We start from the raw sequence: 11855 nt of genomic DNA on the forward strand, positions 1-11855 counted from the left end.
AACCTGAGATCTGATTTTGTACTGATAATGAATTTTGGTTCTTGGAACCTCAGAACATTCTGTATTCATGCATAAGACTCTTATGTCTGTGCTTCCTATAATAGTGTTGTTTTTTTTTTTCTTTTTTATTTCTAGGAATGGTGCAAAAGCTGGACCAAAAGCTTCCAGTGGCTAATGAATACCTGTTGCTCTCTGGAGGTGTCCGGGAAGGCGTGGTGGACCTGGACTTAGACGAGCTTAATGTCTATGCCCGGGGGACTGACTATGATATGGACTTTACCCTCTTGGTGCCAGCCCTCAAGCTGCATGACCGTAATCAGCCTGTGACACTCGACATGCGCCACTCAGCCTTGTGCCACTCTTGGCTGAGCCTTCGGCTCTTTGATGAGGGGACAATCAGTAAATGGAAAGACTGCTGCACCATTGTAGATCACATCAATGGTGCCACCAACTACTTCTTCTCACCTACCAAAGTGGCTGACTGGTTCTATGATTCTATCAGCATTGTCCTATCAGAAATACAGAAGAAACCCCAGCGAGGGATGCCAAAGGTGGAAAAGGTAGAAAAAAATGGGACCATCATCTCCATCATTCTGGGTGTAGGGAGTAGCCGCATGTTATACGATATTGTCCCTGTGGTGTCTTTCAAAGGTTGGCCTGCAGTGGCCCAGAGCTGGCTCATGGAGAACCACTTTTGGGATGGGAAGATTACTGAGGAAGAGGTCATCAGTGGATTTTACTTGGTGCCTGCTTGCTCCTACAAGGGTAAGAAGGACAATGAATGGCGGCTGTCCTTTGCCAGGAGCGAGGTGCAGTTGAAGAAGTGCATCTCCAGCAGCCTCATGCAGGCCTATCAGGCCTGCAAAGCCATCATCATTAAACTGCTGTCCCGGCCCAAGGCTATTAGCCCCTATCACCTGCGGAGCATGATGCTCTGGGCCTGCGACAGACTTCCTGCCAACTACTTGGCGCAAGAAGACTATGCAGCCCACTTTTTGCTGGGCCTCATCGATGACCTGCAACACTGTCTGGTCAACAAGATGTGCCCCAATTATTTCATCCCTCAGTGCAACATGCTGGAACACCTGTCTGAGGAGACAGTCATGCTTCATGCCCGGAAGCTGTCCTCTGTGCGCTCAGACCCGGCAGAGCACTTGCGCACTGCCATTGAGCATGTCAAGGCAGCCAACCGGCTGACACTGGAGCTCCAGAGGCGAGGTAGCACCACCAGCATCCCCTCCCCACAGTCCGATGGAGGGGACCCCAACCAGCCTGATGACCGTTTGGCAAAAAAACTGCAGCAGCTAGTGACTGAGAACCCGGGAAAGTCAATCTCCGTCTTTATCAATCCTGACGATGTCACAAGGCCCCATTTCAGAATTGATGACAAATTTTTCTGAGTGTTAGCTGACTTTTTTTTTTTTTTCCTGGTTCTTGAACTCTGATCATGTGTCGTGTTGGTTTATGATGCTATCTTTCTGTTTTTTACATATCCAGCCTAGATTGGATTTGTTAAGAACAAATTTTAAGTTTCCTGGTTCTGCAGGATGGTGCAGGCTCTGAAACAGTATATTACTATTTCATATTCTGCCTCTGATTTCATTGTTTACTCTTTGTAGTTATTGTCATGCTCTTTAGTTTGTGGGAGTCTTTTTCTTTTTAAGGAGATCTTGAGCCATAGATGAAAATGCCCGTGAGTCCTCTTGCTCTTTTGTTTCGTGCTCGGTGCAAATTTGTTCGTGGGTAAGAGGAGGCAAATCTCTTTCTGACGCTTAACGATTCTGTCGTATTATTTTTATTATTTTGCTTTTGCCTTTTTTTCTTGCGAGCTTTCACCACTACTGATATTTGAGAATCATATGAACCTGGGAACTACCTGGCGTGTTAGCTGGATTTATTTATTTTGACCAGTGACCAGAGTAGCTTCCCCGTTTTCCACCAAACAGTGGAAACTTTGAAAGTGATAATACTACAAATTGCGTTTTGGAGCAACTTCATTGAATGTAATTGTCCTCAAATCAGAGAACACGGAGTGGTTGGAAGGGTGTGTTTGAGTTTTCCAAACAGAATTACGGTTTCCAAATGTTAGTTTTAGCATATGTAATTATTCGAAGCCTTATTTAAATCCTATTAAAGAACATACCATTATAATTATTATTTGCACTAATCTTTGCCATTGTCAGAACTGCAAAGTGTGTTTCAATATAAATTAACAACCACTCTTGAAATTCTGTCATTTTTTCATTTTGCCCGTTTCTCTCGATCAGTGGAATGCTTCTTTGCATTTGCTTTGTTCTCCTTCAATAGTGGGGTCCTGTTTTACCCTCTTTGATATTCCTGATTCCTGTCTTACTGAGAGAAGTTTTTAAAGCTTTATACATGTTGACTCCATCTAAAGCTGGGGAAAATACATACTTGATAAAGTAGGTGTCTTTGTATTTATTCCTTCTGGGGTCGTCGAGGTAAGCTTTCTTTGTAAAGTCTCTAACGCTTCCTGAGAGTTTTGAGGAAAACTGGCGGGAAGAACTTACAATCCCCAAATAGAAGGTACCACGTTTGTTCAAAAGCAGATATTGCTATAGAGCAGGAACCAGGAAATATCCGTGGGTGCCATCCTTGGTATAGAGGTGTCCTGTCTTCATGAATGAAGTTGCTTGCCTGATTTCGGTGCTGTAAGGCATTGGCTCCCTGTTTTCGTATGGATTCATGGCAAACTGGTGTTTAAGAGGTCAGGAGGCCTGCTGATCTTTCAAAGGACACCCATGATGTCTACTCTGGAAAGGTCAAGCAACGTGTTCATTGTGGTCTTGAATGTCCAAACTCATGGATTGGATTTTGGCCAATTGAAATCAGACATACGCGATCTTGGGTTTTTGCATGGAAATTAATGTAATGCTTATAAATGAAAATGAAAACATTCAACCATCTAAGTCAAACACAAAAATAATAAAAAAGGAAACATACTGGCCTTGAAATTTGGTTGTTGTTGTTAGTTTGTAATCTGGGAATTATTTTCTTATTAGTATTATATTAGTATATTTATATATTAGTATATTTTCTTATTAGTATTATACTAACAGCAGTTTTCAATAAATACAGCCGTGGGCTTGCTAGTGTCTTTGAGACGAGTTGTCCATATAGTGAACATCCAGCATTCAGTCTTCCTCGTTCCCCAGTTTTACTACTGGTGTCTGTCCTCCACATGATCCTCGTCCTTCTCAGGAAATGATGTCATCCCCAGCACTGGAAATGCATCATAATTGGAAAAGCCGGTCTGCACAAACCGGTTCCCTGGCCACAACATTAGCAAGGGACACAGGATGTAAGCCGCTCCAGTCAGGGCCATGCTTAGCATTCCAAGTTGGAATGCCGGGACAGAAACATACACTCTCCCCGATATGGAAGAGAAAGCATTTGGATTCTTTTGCTACTGACAACTGTCATGCAATCTTTATTTATTTATGTATTTATTTATTTTTCATATACTTTAAGTTCTGGGTTACACGTGCAGAACGTGCGGTTTTGTTACATAGGTATACACACGCCCTGGGTGGTTTGCTGCACCCATCAACCCATCACTAATGTTATCCCTCCCCCAGCCCCCTACTCCCCAACAGGCCCTGGTGTGTGATTCCCCTCCCTGTGTCCATGTGTTCTCATTGTTCAACTTCCACTTAAGAGTGAGAACATGCGGCGTTTGGTTTTCTGATCTTGTATCAGGCAGTCTTGACTAGAGCTAGCTTTAGGATGATGCTGACGTTGGATGGCGTTACGGGAGTTGGGAATTAAAACATGACCCACCACACCCTCCAAGTCTTAGATCTCTCCTCCTCTAGACTTCCTAGTTAAATGAGTCAACACTTAAATTATTTTAGCCAGTTTGGCTCATCAAAATATTTAAACTGGTATACCAAACTACTTCAGTATATTTAAACTATTGCGCCTGTCGTGTGCCTCTTTTCTTTCTTGGGATAGGTATCAGGGTTACCATGTATTTTATCTAAGAGCTGGTTTATGCTATCTGATTTGATTAATTAAAAAAGCCTCTATAATAACTGTGCTTCTATTAACACCTGTTAAAAATGTATCATACTTTGACCATTACATTACACTTTGTAGATTAAAATAGTTATAAACCATCAAAGTAGCAAGCATATTACAGCAACTGTTCCTTTAAACTATAAACTACCATAACTATTCTCTGAACTGGTGTCTCACATGCACTTAGCAATATTTGCAATATTTTAAGTGCCGTGTTTTCAGACAAAATTCCATTATAGGCAAAAAAAAAAAAAACAAAAAAAAAAACTAGTTTCAAAGATCCTCTTGACCCTGGTTTTGTTTTGTTTTTGCCACTTCTAGTCCTAGTGAAGATCACTGTACAAATTCTTGGTTAAACTTATTGAAAAAGGTCCAGAGGCCTCTGGGCTCTAGTAATTTAAAAATCCTTTAAACAATTCCTGGAATTTCCTATTGGTACCGTAACGTAGGACTTTTGGCTCAGATGTTGAGAGGGGTAGAAATGGGATGTAGTCCAATACCTTTTCTTATCTGCAGTTTAAGCAAATCATTGAGTTACTAATCAGTCTGTCCTTCTGAAGTGCAGAAGATTGGTTAAAATCACTTCTGTTTCAAGCACAGAATACGATGCCTGAAGGCTGGAGTCGTAATTTTAACATTATACATGGCTGACTTTTTGATCAGGGGGGATTTATAAGCTATTACTCAACAGGCCTTCAATTCTCCAGTGAGGCCTTGTTTCACCTATTTTGAGAGTAGGTTATTCTCTGTCCTCTGGCTTTCCCTTTTGAAATGGAAGATCCAAAGATGCCAGTAAAGGTTGGTTTAGAAGTGGGTAGAGCCAGGACCAGACATTTTAAAAATATTTCTGAAATTACAGAATTATTTCAGAGAAAATAAGAGCAGGCATATGTGGCTAATCTTACTTCTGTGTGGAGAGGTGGGAAAAGTGGAAAGGAGGGTAAGAGCCCCTAGTCACTTGTGTACCGTAGGCACACACGCACATACATGAGTGTGAGCACACACAAACGTTTTTAGATCACCAATTGGAGGTTTCTTTGGGGTGACTTTTATAATGCACTTCCTTAAAGAATTAAGCCCCCCGGTCATAACTAAATGGTGGTGGTTTGGAATCAGATCACTGCCTCACCAAGAGGAATTTTCTGAGTTGGAATTCAGCCTTTGCTGGTAATGCTGGGAAGGAAAAGGAGGCGTGTTGAGCAGCGGTGCTGGTCTCCCAGGGCCTGGGGGGCTTCCTGTGGCTTCAGAGCTCAGCAGTGGTCTTTAGAGAAGGTGCAGGTGCCGCAAGTTCCATCCGGGTAAGCTCTCTCCAGAACCTCTTTTCCTGAGTCACTGAAGGTGCTGTTTGTCTGACTGTCTCAGGTAAGCATCTGGGAAAGACTTTCTTCACTCTCCCATAGTCTTGCCTAGAGGATAACCCTTTCTGTCATTAAATGGAGCACTAGCTACTACTTATATTAAAGGAAGAATAGGGATCAATCTCTGTTGCTGTTTCTTTATTAATATCAGGTAAATACAAATGTATTTTTTAGATTATTACAGGGATGTAATCAATGCCCCTCTTTGAGGAAAACATTTAGTTTTAAAAATGCACCTTTTGGCCAGGCACAGTGGCTCACACCTGTAATCCCAGCACTTTGGGAGGCCAAGGCGGGTGGATTACCTGCGGTCAGGAGTTCAAGACCAGCCTGACTAACATGGTGAAACCCCGTCTCTACTAAAAAGTACAGAAATTAGCTGGGTGTGGTGGCAGGTGCCTGGAATCCTATCTACTCAGAAGGCTGAGGCAGGAGAATAGCTTGAACCCAAGAGGCGGAGGTTTCAGTGAGCTGAGATCACGCCACTGCACTCTAGCCTGGGTGACAAGAGTGAGACTCCGTCTCAAAAAAAAAAGCAGCTCTTATGCTGTAGTTTCTTCAACAGTTAAACAAATAATGTATAATCTAAACACTTTAGGATAAATATACACCAATGGAGAATTACATATCTAAAATTCTACCTTATGTTAATTACCTGGAAAAATTATTTTTTAGAACTGAAGCTATAATAATTTATAATAATTGTGTTTCTCTATGCCCATTTCCAGTGCTATTCTATTAGCAATGAGTTCGAAAGCAGCATGTTTCATAAACCATTTCCTATATCACACTGACATTTTATATTGATTTAATGTGACTATTTTTCTGAGCTTGAATTGACAGTTTTTCTCCGTGGTTGGGTCTCAACATTCAGTGATCATCAGAGAGACCGTGTGACTGGGTTTGTGTGGTTGAGAATATGCAAGAAATCTCAGAAAAGTCTAATGTTAACCATCATGTAAATACACTGTTGTTCAAAGATGTCTAAAGACATATGTAGCCGTAATTTGGTATGGCAGCTAAGATGAGAATGTTTGCACTCTGGACCACTCTCCCTCTCTTTTCTAGATGAATGGACTCCTAATGTGACCTTGGTGAGGGTGCACTGGTATATTTTTTACTTGCCATCTTCTGCCTCGCCATTAGTCACAGAAGATAAAAGGGGCTAACTTTGGATGTAGTTGAAATTTTGTTTCTTTGATTTTATATCCTTATCTGTAAAATGTGGATTGGGGTAGCTGTTCTAGCTTTTACTAAAATTGCCTCAGTTTCTGAACTAACCTCAAGTTTAGATCTATACATCTATCTACACACTTGGAATATTCATTTTGACAGAATCTTATTTTAAAAATCTTACTAAGTTGCACCAACACCTACAGTGGGGCAGAGGAAACACTGAACACCTGCATGTACAGTTCTTGTTAGATGCTTTATATTCATGAGCCTATTTAAGTATCACAATAACTCTAAACACAGTAAATGTAAACTTCAAGACTCAGGAATTAGGTAACCTGTTCAACGTTACATGGATAATTAAGTGGTAGGGCGGAGTCAGTGTTTGACCCCATTTGTTTGTTTCAAAAATTAGGAACTTTCTTCCGTGTTATCCTGCCTCTGGTATTAGAATCCATTTTTATTGTTTAGGAAAAATTCTATTATGTACCTGCATAGGGGGGCCTGCATTCAGATAACAGGTAAACCTTGGACTGTGTTCTGATGACAGAACCCTGAGTATTTCCAGAACTTTTCATCAGCAGAATAGATGGATCATTTAGAGAATGCTAAGAGAAGATAAATGACCATTTATGGAAAATTTTCTGTTTAGGGCAAGGAAATGGACCAAATGTCTCTATCATTTTAATTTCTGAGCTCAGAGGAGTAGGCAGTAGAACTGTTACTATTAGCAAAATACTACTCTTTTTAAAGATATAGGGAGAGAGGTATTTATGAATTAGCTACAAATGAAAGGTATGACAACTTTAATGGATCTTTCAGCTGGCCTTGATGTAAAAATGAAATACACGTAAATAGACCACTTGTATTTTTAAAACAGTATTTCTGTAATTTAGAGGGAGATTTTGAATATTTTTTGAATATGATACCTTTTAAAAATTCTGAACATTTGTAGTCTTTGGTAGACTAAACCCACTACAAAATCTTACTGCTTGCATTTTATAAATCTATAATTTACCATTTACATTAATACTTGTTAATAGAAATTGGAATCTCAAACTAGTTTTTACAGACTATCACCAAACTGAAGGTTGAGGTATGGTTTGAATGATGCCCTAGGTGATTGACCCAAGAGGCAAGACAGCATTCCTTGGTTATGATAGTTGAAGCTACCCTGAGATAAACAGAAGCTTGTTTCTGATCCTTGTTCCTTCCGGCCTCAACACGGTCTATGCTTGGAGGACCAAAGCAAGTATCCGCTATCATGAGCCAAACTCTTCATTTATGGGAATTAATACATCTAGAGAAACTTCCTATCTCAGAAGATAATAATGATTAAAAATAAAGTCAGACTCATCTGATCTTTTGTGGTGATGGGCAGGCACTTTCTATAATGATTGTTGAAATTTACCAAATGACTGTCCTCTGAAGAGGAACCTGTTGACGGAAGAATGTTCTGTATTGGGGAGGAAAGGGCAGGCTGAGGCAACCTGTGAACCAATAGTGAGTGTTTAGACAAGCGGCTGGACCACCTGGATGCAGACGGTTCCGACATTAGCTGTGACACTTCAGGCAAAGCTTTCCCTTCTCTGGGTCTTGTTTGCTCTCATCATTTGTAAATTGAGAATGAGATGTGGGGCCTGTCTTTAGAGCCTTCATGAAGAGCTGTTAGCTGTAAAAGAACAAACACCGAGACAACAGCTGCACAAAGATTAAGCGATGATAAACTGTGTGGCCGGGCGCGGTGGCTCACGCCTGTCATCCCAGCACTCTGGGAGGCCGAGACGGGCGGATCACGAGGTCAGGAGATCGAGACCATCCTGGCGAACACGGTGAAACCCCGTCTCTACTAAAAAAAATACAAAAAAACTAGCCGGGCGAGGTGGCGGGCGCCTGTAGTCCCAGTTACTCGGGAGGCTGAGGCAGGAGAATGGCGTAAACCCGGGAGGCAGAGCTTGCAGTGAGCTGAGATCCGGCCACTGCACTCCAGCCTGGGCGGCAGAGCGAGACTCCGTCTCAAAAAAAAAAAAAAAAAGATAAATTGTGACGGTTAAATGGGATTTGCAGGTCCTGGCTGGGGCTGTAGATAAACTGAGATGGACAGAAGTGGCAGGGAGTGCTCAGATAGGTTGGAATAAATGAGAGGACGGTGCTTGTGCTTGTCTCGTCCTTTACATCAGGGTAGTATCATTGTTCTGAGACCTCTCCAAGGCCAGTCTCATGGTCATAGTCACGGATCTCTCTCTGTACGCTCTGCACAGCTGTGATTGTGACATTTTATAAAGCTGTTGCTTACAAAAGGATTTTACTGGAAAACAAACTATTTTTGGCTCTCAGGTCCTTAAATATAGTTCAAGCATTGACCTTCACTAATTCACACATCAGTTTTGTTCAGCTTTTTTATATGAGAATCCTAAAAGTAAGCCATTTGGGGGTTTGCGTAACAAGAAGGTAAGTCTAGGTTGGGTATATAACCTGCTTAAATTTGATCGCTACCTACCATGTGTTCTCTGTGTGGTAGAAACCTTTGGGGACAGCGTCTCCCATCTGAATCCTGTGACTCTGACAAGATCACGGCACGACTCCAGCCAGCGGAATCATTCCTTGCTGTCATATTGGCCTTGCAGTCATCTTGTGTTTTTCTATGCTAATGGCGTGGAAAAGAAACTAACAAAATATAAGATAATAAATAACAAAGTCACAGTCTCAAGAATGGCTTCCTTAACAGCGAAGGTCCTGGCCTAGAAGGTGTCTGAATTTTGGCATCACCTGACTGTTTGTTTCACACAGGTCTATGCCCAGACCCAGTCTCCTTATATTGTTCTTAGTGACAATTATATCGAATATTAAGTGGATGAAGAGACCCCACCCAAGTTTCTACATTCATTTCTCTTTTCAAATTTCTGTTTTTAGATATACTGGAGTCTTTTGATCAACACAGAAACCTCATGCTTCAGCCTATCCTTAATGCTTTTGGACTCTCCTTCTTCACTTTCCTATGACTTGTTAGAGAATCACTATCTTCTAAGTACTCCCGCTAGACAGCCAAAAATATTTTGACAAGCTTTCTGAGGTTTGTACGGTAAAAATTATAGGTATTAGGGGATTTTAAAATAAATTTAGAGACTGTGCTTTTTCAAGCTACACACTCTCCTAATTCTAAAACATCATGATGCAATAACCCTCCCCCTACCTCCATTAAGAATAATTTACATACATGGAAGGCCAAGTGGATGTTGAAGGGCTTTTCTAAATTTCTTCTGCCTAATTTGATCTCATAGAAGAACCTGCCTCACTAGAAAGAATTATTTATAAAGAAATGTCTCTATAGCTTGTTGATCTACACAGACTTTGCTCAAGTCTTGAATTTCCTATGGTGGGTAGACACCTGTGGAGCTTTATTCTAGTGAAATGGAACTGAACATGAAGGGAGAAATCAGCTCTAGAAAACAGGGGTTCCAAATACACATACACACACATCTTTATATAAAAGCATAGTGTGGTATGAGGTTAGTTTAAAACAAATAAGAGCTTCTGTTCTGCACCTGTGTTTCAGGGTATGATTAGAGCAGCTTTAGCTGGTCACCCATCTACCGCTACTGGCCATGTGACTTGATTCCGGTTTCTTTTTCTCTCTACTTCAGCTTTCTCGAGGGCTGTGTGAGTGTGTTAGATTCTGAATGCACCCTTTAGGGGACACCACGATGTGCTGGTGGTTGGGCTCCAGATCCCTCACCTTTCACTCGATGGGGGCAGCTCTAGGATTATTTGCTTTCTGAACTAGAATTTCCTCTAGGAAGTTATTTGAAAAACAAACAAAAAAAAAGATGTCACTGTTTTAGGTATTAAAAAGCGTGAGATGAGATTATCTCTAAAGGCCTTTCTAGCTTTCTAAGGGTCAGTAGTTCTAGAAAGCAAATGCTGATGTGTTGGGGAGTGAAGGATGAGTGGAAAACACTTCAATTCTTTTTTTTTTTTTTTTTTTTTGAGACGGAGTCTCGCTCTGTCGCCCAAGCTGGAGTGCAGTGGCCGGACCTCAGCTCACTGCAAGCTCTGCCTCCCGGGTTTACGCCATTCTCCTGCCTCAGCCTCCCGAGTGGCTGGGACTACAGGCATCTGCCACCTCGCCCGGCTAGTTTTTTGTATTTTTTTTTAGTAGAGACGGGGTTTCACTGTGTTAGCCAGGGTGGTCTCGATCTCCTGACCTCGTGATCTGCCCATCTCGGCCTCCCAAAGTGCTGGGATTACAGGCTTGAGCCACCGCGCCCAGCCAACACTTCAATTCTTAATTATTCACTCAACAATATTTATTGAGCACCGAGGCTCAACAAACCTTGAAAAACAAAACAAACAAACAAAAACCACTTTCCAGCTTTCTGGAGTGTTCAGTCTAGTGAAATGCGGATTAATATGGAGGAGAACATCTACCCTAGATGCTCAGATATAAAAACTAGCAGTTATGTAAAAATGCCATAATTTAAAAGTCGAAAACAAATATTGAAATCTATTTTCACATATTCAGCCCACATTGGCACAGTAAATTAAGGTTTGTCAAGTTTGGTACTGTTGACATTTTGGGGCCAGATAATTCCTTGTTACGGGAGGCTCCCCTGAGTATTACAGGACCCCTTTGCAGCATCTCTCGCTTCGCTCACTACATGCCAGTAGAATCCTGCACCTCCAGTTTTGACAAACAAACATATCTCCAGACATTGCCAAATGTTCTCTGGGGAGCAAAACTGCCTCTGGTTAAGAACCACTGTAGTAAATAATTGTACCTTACCTATTATTTTTGTAGGGGTATAGACACATTTTACCTTACGTGTTATTTCCTTGGGGATACAGACAATTATGACTAGCTAAAAGTAACAATGCCCGTCTAATGTTGGTTGTATTACATTTTTAAGAGATGAAGTGCTGATGAGGCTTTCCAGAGTTTTTCATTCATCACTTTTATGTTTGTAACTATTGAAGTGCTTGCTCAACCAGCTCATCAACCAGCATTTCCAATGATTCTGGTTACGCTCTTCAAGATGTAGCTTTTTTCTTAAGGAACTGACAGTGTATACAGGAAGATATTGATTGTGTAGCTAGAAATATAATGAGTAGCAAAACGAATATACTGAAAGGGTTAAATGAAAGACCAGATAATAGTTGTCATAGACATTGAGTCTAGGGTGAAATCTCGGGCTGGAATATTTAGGGAAGATTTTGAAGGATAGTAGCTTAAAACCATGGAGACAATTGGAAAAGTGTTACAGAATGAAGGAAAAAATAGAGAAT

The 11855-nt window shown here is 41.2% G+C and overlaps 1 protein-coding gene across 3 annotated transcripts in view; it reads left to right on the forward strand.

The window, feature by feature from the left end:
* Positions 1-2975, forward strand: part of MB21D2 (Mab-21 domain containing 2) — a 122066-nt gene extending 119091 nt beyond the window's left edge. For all 3 annotated transcript variants that reach the window (XM_010373010.2, XM_030932169.1, XM_030932166.1), the window contains exon 2: positions 136-2975. In XM_010373010.2, coding sequence (XP_010371312.1) covers positions 136-1400 — 1265 coding nt within the window. In that variant the 3' untranslated portion in view covers positions 1401-2975. The remainder of the gene's footprint in view (positions 1-135) is intronic.
* The last annotated feature ends 8880 nt before the right edge of the window (positions 2976-11855 follow it).

Source organism: Rhinopithecus roxellana, chromosome 1 (assembly GCF_007565055.1).
Source record: "Rhinopithecus roxellana isolate Shanxi Qingling chromosome 1, ASM756505v1, whole genome shotgun sequence".
NCBI lineage: Eukaryota > Metazoa > Chordata > Mammalia > Primates > Cercopithecidae > Rhinopithecus > Rhinopithecus roxellana.